Source organism: Columba livia, chromosome 1 (assembly GCF_036013475.1).
Source record: "Columba livia isolate bColLiv1 breed racing homer chromosome 1, bColLiv1.pat.W.v2, whole genome shotgun sequence".
NCBI lineage: Eukaryota > Metazoa > Chordata > Aves > Columbiformes > Columbidae > Columba > Columba livia.
In genome coordinates this window covers 96,704,310-96,719,198 of record NC_088602.1, presented here as the reverse complement: position 1 = coordinate 96,719,198, position 14,889 = coordinate 96,704,310, and the positions used below count along the sequence as shown (strand labels likewise).

At 42.3% G+C, this 14,889-nt stretch overlaps 1 protein-coding gene across 2 annotated transcripts in view; it reads left to right on the top strand.

Moving 5' to 3' along the window:
• The window catches only part of LOC102084955 (cystathionine beta-synthase-like protein), a 28,768-nt gene extending 14,442 nt beyond the window's left edge, over positions 1-14,326 (top strand). For both annotated transcript variants that reach the window (XM_065069258.1, XM_065069265.1), the window contains exons 7-17: positions 796-930; positions 1,466-1,535; positions 2,295-2,386; positions 3,211-3,336; positions 3,995-4,079; positions 4,267-4,372; positions 5,212-5,286; positions 6,006-6,140; positions 7,087-7,195; positions 8,917-9,001; positions 10,685-14,326. In XM_065069258.1, the coding sequence (XP_064925330.1) occupies positions 796-930; positions 1,466-1,535; positions 2,295-2,386; positions 3,211-3,336; positions 3,995-4,079; positions 4,267-4,372; positions 5,212-5,286; positions 6,006-6,140; positions 7,087-7,195; positions 8,917-9,001; positions 10,685-10,794 (1,128 nt within the window). In that variant the 3' untranslated portion in view covers positions 10,795-14,326. The remainder of the gene's footprint in view (positions 1-795; positions 931-1,465; positions 1,536-2,294; positions 2,387-3,210; positions 3,337-3,994; positions 4,080-4,266; positions 4,373-5,211; positions 5,287-6,005; positions 6,141-7,086; positions 7,196-8,916; positions 9,002-10,684) is intronic.
• Positions 14,327-14,889: the final 563 nt, after the last annotated feature.

The following is a 14,889-nucleotide window of genomic DNA, read 5'->3' as shown; positions in this document are numbered from 1 at the left end:
TAATGTCCCGTTACCTTCACTGTGGAAAGCACAGAGCATCCAGCTCTAGAGCGAGCCCTGTCCTGTGCTCCGCTAGGGTGATGCTGCACCTACAGCCAAAAAAAGAGGAGCAATCCCCTGTGTTTCACAGTTTAGGCAGCAAATCACTGTCAGCAAAACCACTTGGCTCAAACCTTTCCAGTGTTTGCGCTGAAAGGCAGCGGCACAAATGAGAACATCCCCAGAAGGCCTATACCCATTGACTGTGCTTACCTGCTTGGAGGGAGAGGTATCACACAGCGATTGCTGTCTGCCACACAGCACCAATGGCTCAGTGTCACACTTTCTTGCCCTCATAGAAGTTGAGTGGTGCATAGGGCCCTGCAGGTTCTCCTTTGCTGCTTGGGTCCAAAGGAGCAGGTAAATATAGATAATTTACACTTAAGCATAAAATACTGTGCTGTAGCATTGTTGGAGTGCAAAGCACTTGTGGCTGGCATGAAAGGAGATGGTGTTTTTCCTCAGTGAGGCTTCTCTATAGGCAGCAATAGTCCCTACAGGCCTGAAGGCCTAGAATAGAAATGGGAGTTTGACATCTAGCTCGCAAATAAAGCTTAGCTGAAACCACGTTACATCAAGGATTTGGACCCATGGCTCAGTGATGCTGTGAGGCTGGGGTGTAGGAGAACAGCTGAGGAGGTTATTGCAGAATAGATAAAAGGGAAGATGTTTTCTTTGCCCCGCATCTCAATGAAGTCTCTGTGGGACTGCTGGGAGAGCAGTTCTGGGTATTGTGACCACCTTTATTTATCACAGGTGGATGTCCTGAGAGCTCTGGGTGCTGAAATTGTGAGGACCCCAACTACTGCCAGATTCGATTCTCCTGAATCTCACGTGGGAGTAGCATGGAGACTTAAAAATGAAATCCCCAATGCGCACATACTAGACCAGGTAAGAGCTAAAGTGTGAGAAGTGTGGGTGTAGCATGGGAGGAGGTATTGCAACCTTGTTCCCTAGTGTCCTTGGCTGACTGCTAAACAGCCTCAGTGTGTCTGTGGAGGAAAAGGTGTCTTGGGTCCAGAGCTGTATATTGGGCCATCACCATGCTGTAGGGTAGCAAGCTTTTTTTTAGTCACTAGAGGGCAGCAACGAGCCCATGTTTGCGGAAACTGAATTGGCAGTCCTGCGTGGAAGAACAGGTACAAGGATCATGATCTTAAAATAAATTGTTCCACAGACAGGACAGATCTTGGCATATTGGAGAGTGCTGGCACCTTAGAACTACTCTTCAATTAGGTCGGTTGGGAAGGCTGTACCTCCCCTTGGGCATTCTGCCCAAGTCAAGATAACAAGGAAACAGTCTAAAAAGACTGTATGTACCTGTTGTGGGGCTTGGAGAAAGTTTGTCATGTTCTTGAAATGCCTCACAGAGTGGGTTTTGTTATTCTTCTAATCTACTTAATGGCTCTTGTATCTTTCAATATAGTACCGTAATGCCAGCAACCCCCTGGCGCACTATGACACCACAGCTGAAGAGATCATACAGCAGTGTGAAGGTACAATTGCTCTACTACTAACCCTTTTCAATGAGTCCCTAGTTTTCTCTTACTGTTAGGTCTTTGGAGAATGGGACCTGAAGTGACTGCAAAACACATGGATTTTGATAGAGCAAATCCTTTACGTATACTGTGTGTCACTAGAGAATTACTTTATTTCAGTAGTCATAACAATGAATTTTTTCCCTATTAGGGAGGAGTGCTTTGGTTTTTAGATTCCTCTGCTTGTGACCAGGTGGAGAAAGCAATGATGCTTAAGTTATCTTTTTTTTTTTTTTCCCAAAAAAAAAGAGTGCTCATGACTGAAATAGTATTTTTTTACATGAAAATGAGAGAGTAGTCATGTTAACAGTTCTCTCAATGGATACCTGTCCCATGCTGTTAGTGCTCATTCAGTAAATTAACTAATATAATGGGCTGCTCGGTCTAAATTAAAGAATGAATTATCTACATCAGCAAATATAGTAGCCAGAGAACTACAGGTGTCAGCTCTATGGGCCACCTCCAGTTCTGTTCAAAGTGCCACAAATTGGTGCCTTGTCAGGTCACTGGGTGGACATTTCAAAACCATCGTTGAAGTAAATGGGGACTGAGCAAGGTAGTCTGAAGGTATGTCTCCTAACACAACTCTTGGGAAGCAAAGAGCCTTATCTTGCCCACTTTTGTTAAAGAAAGTCCATACTTAAACTTAAGTGGGTTTTTAATCAATCATTCTGGGGGAGATTTCACAACCACTTTCTATCCTTGACCTTTAAACAGGAAAAATAGACATGCTGGTAGCTACAGCTGGCACAGGAGGTACTATCACTGGCCTCTCCAGAAAGCTGAAGGAGAAGTGTCCAGGTTGCAAAGTAAGTGGCAAGCCTAAAGCATTTCTCTTTAGCGGGGTGAATCTCAAACTGCCTCACTTGGCACATCCCATCTCTTGCCAGCTTGCCCTGGGTCTCTGTGGGAAGCTCTTGGATGTTCTTAGGTTTTCAGACCTTTCTGATCATGCTCTGATTTAATGGGGGACCAGAGTTCAGGTTTGACTCAACAGATGAAAACTGGTCCCCAGATCTCTTCATGGGGTCTCTGAGAAATGTCCTTCTCTAGTGCGTGCTGCAGCCTTCTGTTTCTTCAATGACTGTGCCTTCACTAACTTGTCTGGACCTGCTGAGGTTTTACCAAGTGAAATTTTCTCTGCACACACCAACCTCTGTGTCTATCTGTGTGCTGTGTTTGAGGCTGGTATCTTTTCAATCATGAATATTTTCCTATATAGGCAGGGAATGGTAAACAAAATAAAACTTACCTGCTTACGCTTGGCACAAAACGTTTTGGCTGTAATGATGCCTGACATGTGAATAAGGACAATCTTGTCTCAGGAAAACCCTGTCTTTTGTTTAAACAAAACAAAACCTGTGTATAAGAAGTGGTATGCCTCACTGCCTACAGTCCGAGGAGACAGGATGGGTTGCCAAGGGGCCAGAAGCAGTAAAGCATTTTGCTTGTGGGGATGGGAGTGAATGTTGGTGAGAAGAAATGAATAGGAGACTAGGTAGCTGTTGGCTTGGCTGTGTGTGTGCAGCCAATGTGACACCAACAGCTGTAATGAGACTAGTGCTCAAGAGTCAATAGCTGTGTTCTCAAAAGCAACATGTCATGGTAACCAAAGTGGGAACTGCTTCTTCAGATTATAGGTGTCGATCCTGAAGGCTCCATCCTGGCTACACCAGAAGAACTGAACAAGACTGACAAGACAATGTATGAAGTAGAAGGAATTGGATACGATTTTGTCCCTACAGTATTGGATAGATTTGTAAGTCATGCTTCTTGGTTTAATACCCTTTGCCCTTTGTTGGGATGCAGAAGTGAGGTGAAAGGTGGAGGAAAAACTTGAAAGTATTTCTTTCAGCTGAAAGGGAAGGGGTAGCAAATGGAACTGTTCTTCTTCATCCCATCAGCAAAAGCAGTCCTTGGAAGGCTTTTGCACTGGCCACATTTGTTTTACAATGTTAGGTGGAATTGCTGTGAGCAGATAACATTTTCCTAGAACACTGTACTTTTTTTTGTTTTGTTTTAATAATAATTTTTTAAAAGGAAACCAATAAAAGAAAAAGAAAAAAAAGGTACCCTGACCCTTCCCAGCCAAAAGTGGTGCGACTATATCCTGAGCAGAGCCTGTGGGGAAGCCCTCCCAGAGGGGAGGAAACTGATGCACTCTGTACCTGTCTCACAACAGCCTGTTCTCACAGCAAGGTTTCAATAAAGAGCCTGTTGTGCTAATGTGATCTTCTTACTTTGGAAAAACAAACAAACAGACCTCTTGGCATTTGGAGAATGGAAACCCAGGCATGTGGCTCAGTAGGGTAGCTGTTACCCCAAAGAGTGTGGATTGAATTAACAGTAGTTGTGTTGCTCCCTTAGCCCTCCTCATTTGAATAGACCCTTGTTTCTGTCTTCCTGCCCCTTCCCAGGCAGTGGACCAGTGGTACAAGAGCAATGATGAGGAGTCGTTTGCTTTAGCTCGCATGCTGATCCGAGAGGAAGGACTGCTGTGTGGTAAGAGCAAATATGAATCCTTTGGGTTTCTCTGAATAATATGTGGGCAGCCGTGCAGGTCAGGCAGACCTCCTCCTGCTTCAGAAGCTGTCTTTTTTACCCTGGGCTCTTCTTTTGTCTCTCTTCCTCTTTCATTCTTATTTCCCTTATGGTTTGACAGTTTTGCATCTGATCTGCATTTTGGCAGGTGGCAGCTCAGGCAGTGCCATGTCTGCAGCTGTGAAGGCAGCCAAAGAGCTGAAGGAAGGTCAGCGCTGTGTTGTGATCCTCCCTGACTCTGTCAGGAACTACATGTAAGAACCTGCTTGTTTTCTCTCTGGGAAAAGGGTGAGGCAGTCCCTCAGATTTCCTTACAGCAGTGGCAAGTTGAATTCATATTTCTTATAGCACCCAGTTACCAAAGCAAGGAACATATCTGGGGCACAACTTCTGAGGTATCTAGTAAGGGTCTGATGTGGTGTAGAAAGGAGCTTAGCCCTCTGAAAGGTGAACTTTGTTTTGTCTGACTTCAGTATATAACCATCACTGGTTAGCATCTTTCACTGGAAAAGACATACTTTCAGTGTTATATTTATTGGAGACCATGGTATTACCCCATTCCTCGAAGGGTCTGTATAAGGCTGTCTGTTCTCTCTGCCTGTGTCCGCAGCAGAACACAGCACTGCTGTAGCAGCAGCCAGTGTTGGGGTAAATCACACGTAGAAGTGCAAAGAAGTGCTTTGAGCTGTGCTGAGAAATAAGTTTCTCTCCTATTGCATTAAAACATAACCCAGAACTTGATGTTTTTAGCTGTATTTCATGACTTCTGTTGCATCCAACACAATTCTAAATGACTAGAAACTGCAGACAGACCTTGCCTTGGCACTTCTCCATTCCAGGCTGTGTCTCTATCATGTTGCAAGGGGCAGATTTAGTTGAAGCTTGGTTTTCCATGGGATTCCTTTTTATTCCTATGAGTATTTCTTCTCAATGTCCCTGGCTGGTAAGCTTGGATGGCAAGTGGCAGTATATTTTAAATTATGCTTTAGTTGTTAGTGGTAGTGAGCTGTAAACAGTTGCCTTGGTCTGCTATTAGGTGTGCTGTCAGACATTCAGCCTGCTAATGAGCTTTTCACTTCCTGATGCTTTCCAGGTCCAAGTTCTTGAGTGACAAATGGATGATTCAGAAAGGGTTCATGAAAGAAGAAGACCTTGTAAAAAAACCTTGGTAAGCATGTTAGATCCATTTGGTATTTCATAAGTCTATTCAATCATCTTTGTGGCAGTGTTAATTTAAAACTCATTTCAAGTTGCACTACTACTTTTGACTTAGCTAATCTTTCATGCTACTGTGTTGATGTATAATTGCAGGTATTAAATAAAATTTGCTTAAATGAGTTGATTTTTTTCTTCTTTGAGTTGCATAGCAGCAGAAGAAAACTTGGTAATTAATGATTCTTTTTTTTTTGGTGTGAAAAGGTTTATATCTGAAATGACAAAGTAGTATCTAAAGAACTCTTCTGAGATCAGAGTTCTTGAGTGCAAAGCACTGCAAGTCTACACAGGTGGAGGAGAATCTTCCCTAAATTGCTACCTGTAATGACTGTAAATATGGCTAGCTCTTTCAGTATGAGCCGCAAATTTTCTGTCTAAGATATGAATAATGAAACTATGGAGGTTAGTACTCTCTACTAACTATCTGTAATCCCAGAAAGTAGATGAAATGAGGAAAAGAGTTGCAGTTTTAAAGCCTTCTCAAACTTCAGTGACTTTTTGATATTGGGGAGAAAACTTGAACACCTTGAAGCTTTACTGACTCTGGCTGCATCCTGACTCTTCCTTGCAGTCTTTTGCCATTCATGTAGAGTTGAAGGCTACTGGACGTGAGCAACTGGTTCCACTCTCTCCACAAGACTTGCATGGCCTTGGTTTTTATTTCATCCTCAGGTGGTGGAACATCAGTGTTCAGGAACTGAGCCTGTCTGCTCCCCTGACTGTGCTTCCAACTGTTACCTGTGCAAAGACTATTGAAATTCTCCGGGAGAAGGGATTCGACCAGGTACCAGTTGTTGATGAATCTGGGTATGTCCACATATATCACTATTCATCCATATGTATCACTTCTCTCACCAGGTCCCAAGGGATGACTTTAAATGCTTACTAAAAGTATAATATCCTCTCACTCATCTTTCTTCAGTTATAGTAACACAGTTCAGAAATGTTACCTTAGACACACCAATGCTGGACTTAATATGTTGTCATGCCGGGACTGTCCTGCCCTTCACATAATAAGCTTCTGATGATTGTTGGGATATACTTTTAGTGTGTCTCTTCAGGATAACTACGCTTTTTTTATAATAGCTATTTAATTTAACAAAGGAAAAAAAGAATTAAAACAAGCAACCCACAGCCTACCCATCTCCACCACAGTTTTTAACCAATTTCTTCAGAACGCTGCATTATAGTGCAATGTAGTGACCCTTATAAACCAGGGTGCCCCAGTAAGGTGGCATGCCTTAGTACCCTGTAGGTCTCCTGTAGGACAGGCTGAATAATGAAGAGTCGCTCAGTTACTCTCCAGTTAGAGCTAACTCAATGGATTAATTGTTATAGGTTGTCCCAACATCCTTGCAGGGAGAAGGGGAATGGGCAGAATTGAGGCAAGCATGTCTCTGGCCCTGTCACACTTTTCAAATGGACAGATGAGGGCATAAATCAATGAAGCTGGCCTCTTAAAAAGTGGCCTCAGATTGCAAGAAGCTCTCCAGTTGCAAGAACTAGAGATACAAGGAGCCTGATGCTCAGAAGGGCCAGACACCCACAGCACCTCCTGGCTTCTTGTGTGTATCTCCAGAACATCTGAGAACTGGACTCTGTCTCCTGCAGAGACACAGGATCCAAGTATACCATCAATAATATTGCTTTATACCATGAAGCAGTTGAACTGACTTCTCCAGGCTGGCTGAGAGTGGATGCTTTTGTCTAAAGGAAAATTGTTCAGCCCTGTCTTCTCCCTCTCTTCCCCCAGGGTGATTTTGGGCATGGTTACCCTGGGTAACATGCTTTCTTCACTGCTTGCTGGAAAAGTTCAGCCTTTTGATGAAGTCAGCAAAGTAATTTACAAGCAATTTAAACAGGTAAGCAGATATATAGTACAACTCCTAGTTCTCTGGCTTAAAGTACTACAGTAGGTGTTCTAACACTACAATGGCATCAGGTTGGTAAGGTTTAGCTGGGACCATACAGAGCAGCTGTTATTGAGCACAGATGTGTTCTAAACTCAGCCCTAGGTCACTCAGTAGCTCCCAGGTTTGTGTTGTGGCTCTATATTGTAGTGTTTTGTTACTTCAGCAGGCTTTCTTCTAGCATGCTTGTCCTTTCCTCCTTCCCAAAACCCCTTCGGCACAAATCTGGGCAATGTAACAATCCAGGGGAAGAGACAGGAAGATGTTGAAATCACGCTTGTGAATTTTCATATTAGCTACAAAAAAACAACTGTTTGCCTTTTGTATCAGATACCTCGCTGAAATGGGAGGTTGACTACTGAAAGCTGATGTTGTCAAGATACGTGGATTTTGATCTTAGCCACTTTCGCCTGTCAATCCAATGTGGTGTGCCAAGATACCGCAACTTCCTAGCTGTATGGCTGCTCTTCTAAAATATATATGATGTTGTTGTTGCTTTGCTTCTCTTGCGGGAAAAGCATTTTGTTTTTAACATGGAATGCTTGTCCTAGTTTTCACCAGGCTTTTAGTTCAAACACCATCTTATAGGAGATGAGATGCTGTATTCTGCATGTATGTGTAATGCTGCCATTCAGCCTACAAACTACCAACCTCCTGAGGCTGAGAAAGGATGCTAGTTCTTTATGGACAAATGTAAATGTATTTTTCCTTCCCAGACAAATAATCAAACATCAGATGGAAATATAGTGTGTAAGAAAACTGCTTAGTTCATGTTCTCCCTCACTTGGACACCTTCAGAGTTTCTCGGGCTGGTGGTGTGCAATCATTTCTGTGCGATCATATGTAGCCCAAGACTTGACTTTGCTGTAAATTGCTTTAGTCCCCTTTAATGAAAGTATATCAGATGATGGGTGCTGCAGTTACCTGGGAGAGTAATCTGGGTAATAGACCTATTGCTGCCACTGCTTAATGTTAAAGCATGTAGGATTAACTTTTCTATGCATTCTTTCAAGTGATTTCAGCAGGTGATCAGGTGTTTCAGAAGGCTCTGTATTATTTCTGCAGAGTCAACACAAGGTGCTTTCTTCTGTAGTCTAAGCAAAGCTGAACTTCACTAAAAATGACTTCTTAATTCTCAGTTCCTCGATTTGTACCTGAATACAGTGTTAGCTGGACAGTCTTCATTCATGGTTTTGTTTTTTTGCTTGTTTGGGATTTTCTCTTCGCTTGCTGCCTTTGCAGATTGTATTCACTTCCACAGTGATTTGCAGCCTGATTCATTAACTTTTTCCCAGGCTTGCTAGAGTAAAATCACCAAGTATAATTAGTTTTATGGTAACTTCTTTTGTTAGACACAGAGAACATTTGACATTCTTCATTACCATTCTTCAGATATTCCATATGTTCAGTATATTCATTATGGTTACAGAATCAGAATGAATAACCTCATGTAGCGCTTCATTTTTTTTTGTTCCGCTTTCTTGGAAATTAGAAACAAAGAAAACTGATCTTTTAAGCTGGCCTTGATTTGCTAGTGTTTTACAGTACTTCAGATGGGGGCAGTATAGAAATACTGATGTATTATTTTTAATACTGCACAAAGTATATGAGGATTATCGACCACTAAACATATAAAGGACTGTTTTACTCAAGTTTTGTAACTCTTTCCTCAGATTAACCTGAAAGACAGCTTGGGGAGACTCTCTCATATCCTGGAAATAGACCACTTTGCTCTAGTGGTTCATGAACAAATTCAATGTGAGTACGATGTCCTGCGCCTTGTAAGAAGTAATATTTGAGTGGTAACAAGAAGCAAGTAGATGTGTGAGTGTGTTAACAAGTTTTGAAAAAGCCAGATCCTCTTTCTGTGTATGTAACCATGTGTTACTAACACTTGGTAAAACACCAACACTGTAGTTCTTGTGGAGTAAATGTTAAGTCCATTAATAACCACACATACTATAATGCATCTGCTTTTGGAGCAAGTTACTGCTCAGAATCAAATGCCAGAGTCTAGTCCACTGTGCAGGGGTTTTAGTAGCAGTAGGGCAGTGAATAAGTTCTTGCAGCACAGCTGATCTTTGCTTCTTCCTACTCCTGCCGTGCAACTTCCAGCAGTTCCATCACAGGGAGTGTCCCAGGTGAACTAAACTTCAACTCCTTCCTTTTCTAAAACAAAACCCTTGTTATAACTTCATAAAGTTTAATAAGATCTAGATGTCAACGCTGACATGAGTTGTCTCAAGACAGCTATTTCTTTTTCCTGTTTATTTCATTTAAACTAATTTACTCTTGATGTTTTTCCTCCAAACTCTACTTTTCTTCATCCTTCTCAAAATTCTTTACACTCTCTCCTTCATGAGCTGGACAGGACTAAATAAATCTTCAAAGCTAGGGTGTATCACCGTTACATGTGAATAACGTTTTTCCTGTTTTATCTTACTTATAGCAGGCAACTTGCAAAATTACAAACACTGAGAAACTAGACTAAAAACAATATTAAGACTCACCAGATAAATTTAGCTGACAGCTATCTCCATTATAACTGTAAATTAAGAATAGTTATAAAATTTGGGCTTGTTCCTGTCAACCTCCATAAGTATGTGCTCTTGACTCTGCTGACTATTCCTAAAGCTAGAATCTCACAGGACGCTTGCAAGGGAACAAAGACTGAGTAAATGAAAAGTCCAGGACAATCCAGCTGGCTGAACAAACTGAGTATATAAGTAGGCTAAACATCTCGATACAACCAGACTTTAGAACAGGGAACTTAGACCATAAATAAAGGATCAGAGGTCACTTGGCCACTTGGTTCCCAGGTCAAAGGCTTATGGTCACCATGAAAAATTACTTGAATCTGTGCTCTCAATGCAACAGTGATTAGGTGGTTAAGATTTTTGGATATAAATGCCAAGATGTTGTCTTGTGTGTGTGTGTTTTGTTTGTTTTTATACTAATTCTGTATTTGATAGTGGTATAGGAAGGTAGGAGTGTCACATGTCCTCCTCTGGTGGCCCCTGGTTCCAATGGGAAAATATCAGCTTGCAGTTATTTTAAGTAGAGCCAGAGAAACTAGTGTATGAGGATAATACACTTTATAACAGAGGATTTGGTTTGAACTGAAACGTAAAGAAAAATAAATCTGATGGACCCTTATCCTTCCTTCATAACATTTAAGTTTCTATATCCCTTTTGTTGAGGAACCTTTCTGAAATGAAAATCCTTGCCACTTCCTCAGTGACTGTTGGTCAAGATGCCATTTGGGTTCCCCCTCAATGTACAAGGGTCATCAGTGGTGACCAGCTCCACCAGCAGGCCCTGACATGTGAGGCTGGGTTGGCTTGGGCACCCATCTTTACAGACAGTGCTATTAAAACCAAGTAGGATGGGGTCTTCTTGTGCCTCCTAAAGCCAGAATCCACTTTTTTTTCTTCTGTGTAGATCACACTGATGGTTCCTCCAGTAAGCGGCAGATGGTGTTTGGCATCGTTACAGCCATCGACCTGCTTAACTTTGTGACTGCACGAGAACGGGAACGAAAGCCCAACTAAAGTCAAGTAGCAACATGGAGCCTCTTCAACAACATTTTGCAATCTCCAACAAAGAATCAGGTTTATTTCTTAGGTAGAATGGTCTGTCCATAGAGTGTGTCTTGTTTTGTTTGTTAATTTTGAAAATAAACAGTTATCTATCCTGGTGTCAGCTACACAGCCAGTGCATTGCTGTATTGCACAGCTTTTGTGGACTTCTTTCTTCATCAGATTACACAATATTTCTTATCAAGACAATTTTTTTAACCTATACACAGATGTAAAAAATATTGCCTAAATTAACTGTTATGTTCTTTACTTGTTTTATCTAAAGTGCGGCTTTCCAAAACATTGTTTCAGATTCATAAAATGTGTTAAAATAGAGTTACTGAAGCAGAGACCGGAAAGAGCTCTGGAAAGTGTTGTGGGTTTTTTATTTGTTTGGTGGTTTTTTGTGCAAGAGTGTTAAGTTAGGTAATATCTGTATGGAGACAAAAATGGGATTGGGGCATGGAGAGAAGAAAGGAGGGTTTCCCTTTTGGTGACATAAATGTAAAACAGGAGGAAATCCTGAGGGCTGGGCTTGAGGCTTGTTTCAATGAGTTGCTCTGAGGAAAAACGGACTTGAGTGGAAGCCTGCCAGCGAAGTGACAAACATAAACTAGTGACTTTGTTCTGCACAGTGCACCAGCTTTCACTGCAAAGGCAGACCTTTTTTTTCCAGTTGTACACCGATAAGTAAGCACAAGTGAAAAGATTAGAAGCTAAGATCAAGCTTCTTGCCTGAAGCTTTTTGAAAATCATGCTGTTTCATCCAGCACCTTCCCCTTACCTCCCCACCCTCTTATTTATCTTAAAGTGCTTCTTTTTATGCCTGTTTTAGATGAGCCAAAGGTATTGTGTCAGGAGCTGTAAACTCTTTCAAGTCCTATTCAAGTGCTCCTACACTGTAGTGCCTTATTCCAGGAGAAAAACCCTACTGTTAATTGAATTCACTGTAGTGAAGTTTGGAAGTAACTGGAAAACATGGTGTGAGCAGGTACTGTCAAGACCAATATGCAGTAGGTGTTTTTCAGTTGTGTTTGACTTGCGTAGCTGTGAGAAGGTTTGGCACTGACAGCCCCATCCATATGCTGCTGTGCTGGGGCTGCCGACTGCAGCTGGTGGCAATGACAAGAGCCATCACCCTGTGGTTACAGTGGAAAAGTAGCTGTTCTTCATCTTCATAAGAAAGAAGTGCCTATAAGGAATATGGGGATAGACATTTTAGCAGGTTTTCTTGCAAAAGGATGAGGGGTGGTGGTTTCAAACTAAAGGAGGGCAGATTCAGGCCAGACACGAGATAAGAAATTTTTTACAATGCGGGTTGTGAAACACTGGCCCAGGTTGCCCAGAGAGGTGGTAGATGCCCCATCCCTGGAGACATTCCAGGCCAGGCTGGACGGGGCTCTGAGCAACCTGATCTAGTTGAAGATGTCCCTGCTCATGGCAGGGGGGTTGGACTAGATGAGCTTTGAAGGTGCCTTCCAACCCAAACTATTCTATGATTCTATAAAGACTGCTCTAATCACCTTCCGACTGGTCTTTTGCCAATAATAAGGTTTTTGATCAGCAAGAGCAACACTTTTCTTAGCTTGTCTCTCTACTGAAGTAGAAAAATACTATTTAGGCTGGGGCCATTGCGGGTAGGATAACAAAGTCTTTTAGAAGCTGAAAGCCAGGAGTTGTGAGTCAGCTAAGAGAAAACAAAAGGACTAGTTACAAATCAAAAATAATACATGCTGTATATAGATTTATTTCTACCTTGCTGGCCTCCCTGTGACAGTGGAATTTGTTTTCCATTTTGTCAGTACATTGTCAGAGGAGAGAAGTGGTGGAAGCCACCTCGTTCCATCAGATGACGCATACTTACCTTAAACTGTGGTTCAACCATTAAACTCATATGCTGCTTTAAGATTTAAGACGTCTTTTCCCACAGCTCTGGAAAAAAGCTACTATGAAGTCAAAAAATGTGCAGCTTCAATAATAATTGGTTCTAAAGGATGGCTGAGTTCTGGGTTTGGTTTTTTTTTTACCTGTATGCTGTGCAGTGATTCCTTTCTCACTGTTCTCACTCACTGTAGTAGCAACCCTGGCTTGGGTGCTCTGAGCAGTGGAAAGTTGGACTAGTGTGAGTATCAGATGTGCGTACCTGTGTGTTAAAGACACTTTTCAAAGTTGGCTTAGCTTTTCTAGGCTGAGCAGCTCTGTCTTACTTCTGTTGCTGCTTGGCAGAGCCTAGTAAATTATCTTTCGAAGTGTGTTTTGCATTTTCAGTTTCATAAATCAATCTCCGTAGTGTTAAAAAACAGGTAGTATTGCTGACTAAGAAAGAGGGGTGGTTAGAGCTGGAAAGGAAGAGGGGATGTGAGCCTAAAGCAATCCAAGTAAGTCAAAGTCTTGAAAGAAACCAACCTGCGCCACTCCACCTGTGCAGTTTGGTAAGAGCAGGAGCTGTGTCAGGACACAGGAACAGGTTCTACACTGACATGGTAAGGAAACGACAGCCACCAGCCACTTGAATTCACTGTAGCAACCCTGTTTGACCAGAGGATTTGGTGAGATAAATGGGGTTGCTGAATGACTGAAAAACTTTCCAGAGCTCTTTCTCATAGTAGGGATGAAGGTGACAAAGAGAAGGGGAGAAGGAATCCTGCAAAATTGAAGTTTTTCTGATGCAAAAACTTATGAGTGTGATATATTTCTGCATGTTTGAGAATGTTGTTACTAGCCTGGTCCTGGTTAGTGGTATCAGCAGCTGTATTACCGCTGGATTCATCTCTCTCTTTCAGATACTGTGAGGACCAAAAAATACATTGCAGTTTGGTTGGTCTTTAACCTGAAATTCATGTCCAGAGCTCAAACAAAGCTGTATTTTTTCCGAAAGTAGGTGCCGATGTCTTCTGTTTACCTGTGCTGGCTAAACAAGTGCTGACCATATGCCTGAAAACTGTTTTGCACATGGATGCTTATATCAACAATTTATGCTGTATTTGTTTGTCACTGTAAGAGAATATCAATCCTTTTGGTCTGATGTTGGCTCTGCAAAAACAATTTTCTTACCTGAAGACAATTGTCCAGTAAACTCTGTATAATATTTTGCAAGCAGTTATCAGGCAATGACTTAAGGATCATTTTGAAGTTGTCATGTCCAGTGTTATTTCCTGCTTCTTGCACAAGCTGTGGTGGACTCCAGAACTCTGTCTAGCTGAGTTTCCTCTAAGCAACCAGACCAGTCTCATCTGCCCACCAAGCTCATCACTAAATGGTTTCTGGAAACTTCTGTGCGCTGTTAAGAATGTCACACAATATGCTCACTGTTAGGCGTTGCCTAGCATTGTCCCTGTCACCCAACAGCCTGTCTTGCTGTGTAGTGTCGAGACACTACCATGGCACAAAGGCAAGTATTGTTATGCTTTAAGGAGCTGGGAAAAATCAATACTATGTGCCGCATTGCACAAATGTTCAGAAATGTACAGTACAAAAGTTCAATAAAAGTTGTTTGATTGCAGAATGACTCTGGGATTTTTTTAATGGCATTTCAAGCAGAAAGTGAAATCGACTGTAGACTGTGAGAAATTTCTATCAGCTGCCCAAGACCTCCTGGTTTTAGCATGTGGGCTTAAGGCCTCCCTGGGACATCGTCCCATTTCTGGGACTCAATGGGGGAAGGCTGGTGGGTGGAGAAGTGCAGGGGGAGCTTCCTCTGCCTGGCTCGGGTGCCAGTCCTCTGGGTGTGTGGCATGAACTCCTTGCTGGCTTGCTTGCCTGTGTGCTGGGTTTTCTTACCAGGGCATGGTCCATCTACCTCCACACACACAGAGTGCTCTGTCCTCAGTTTTATCTTCTCATTCCTGATTCGGTTTGCCCTCCAGCAGCGTGGGTGACCGACACAGCAGGCAAATTGTACACTAACCTTTCTTTACCTTACACATCCTTTTCATGTGATCTGCTGAAATGCTGTCATTGATGGCAGCAATTGCAGATCACTGCCTTACCTTTACCTTCGGGCAGTCCACTCAGAGGCAAAAAGGATCCTGCTATCGCAGTCTGATACGCAGAAGGCCAACGTTGCTC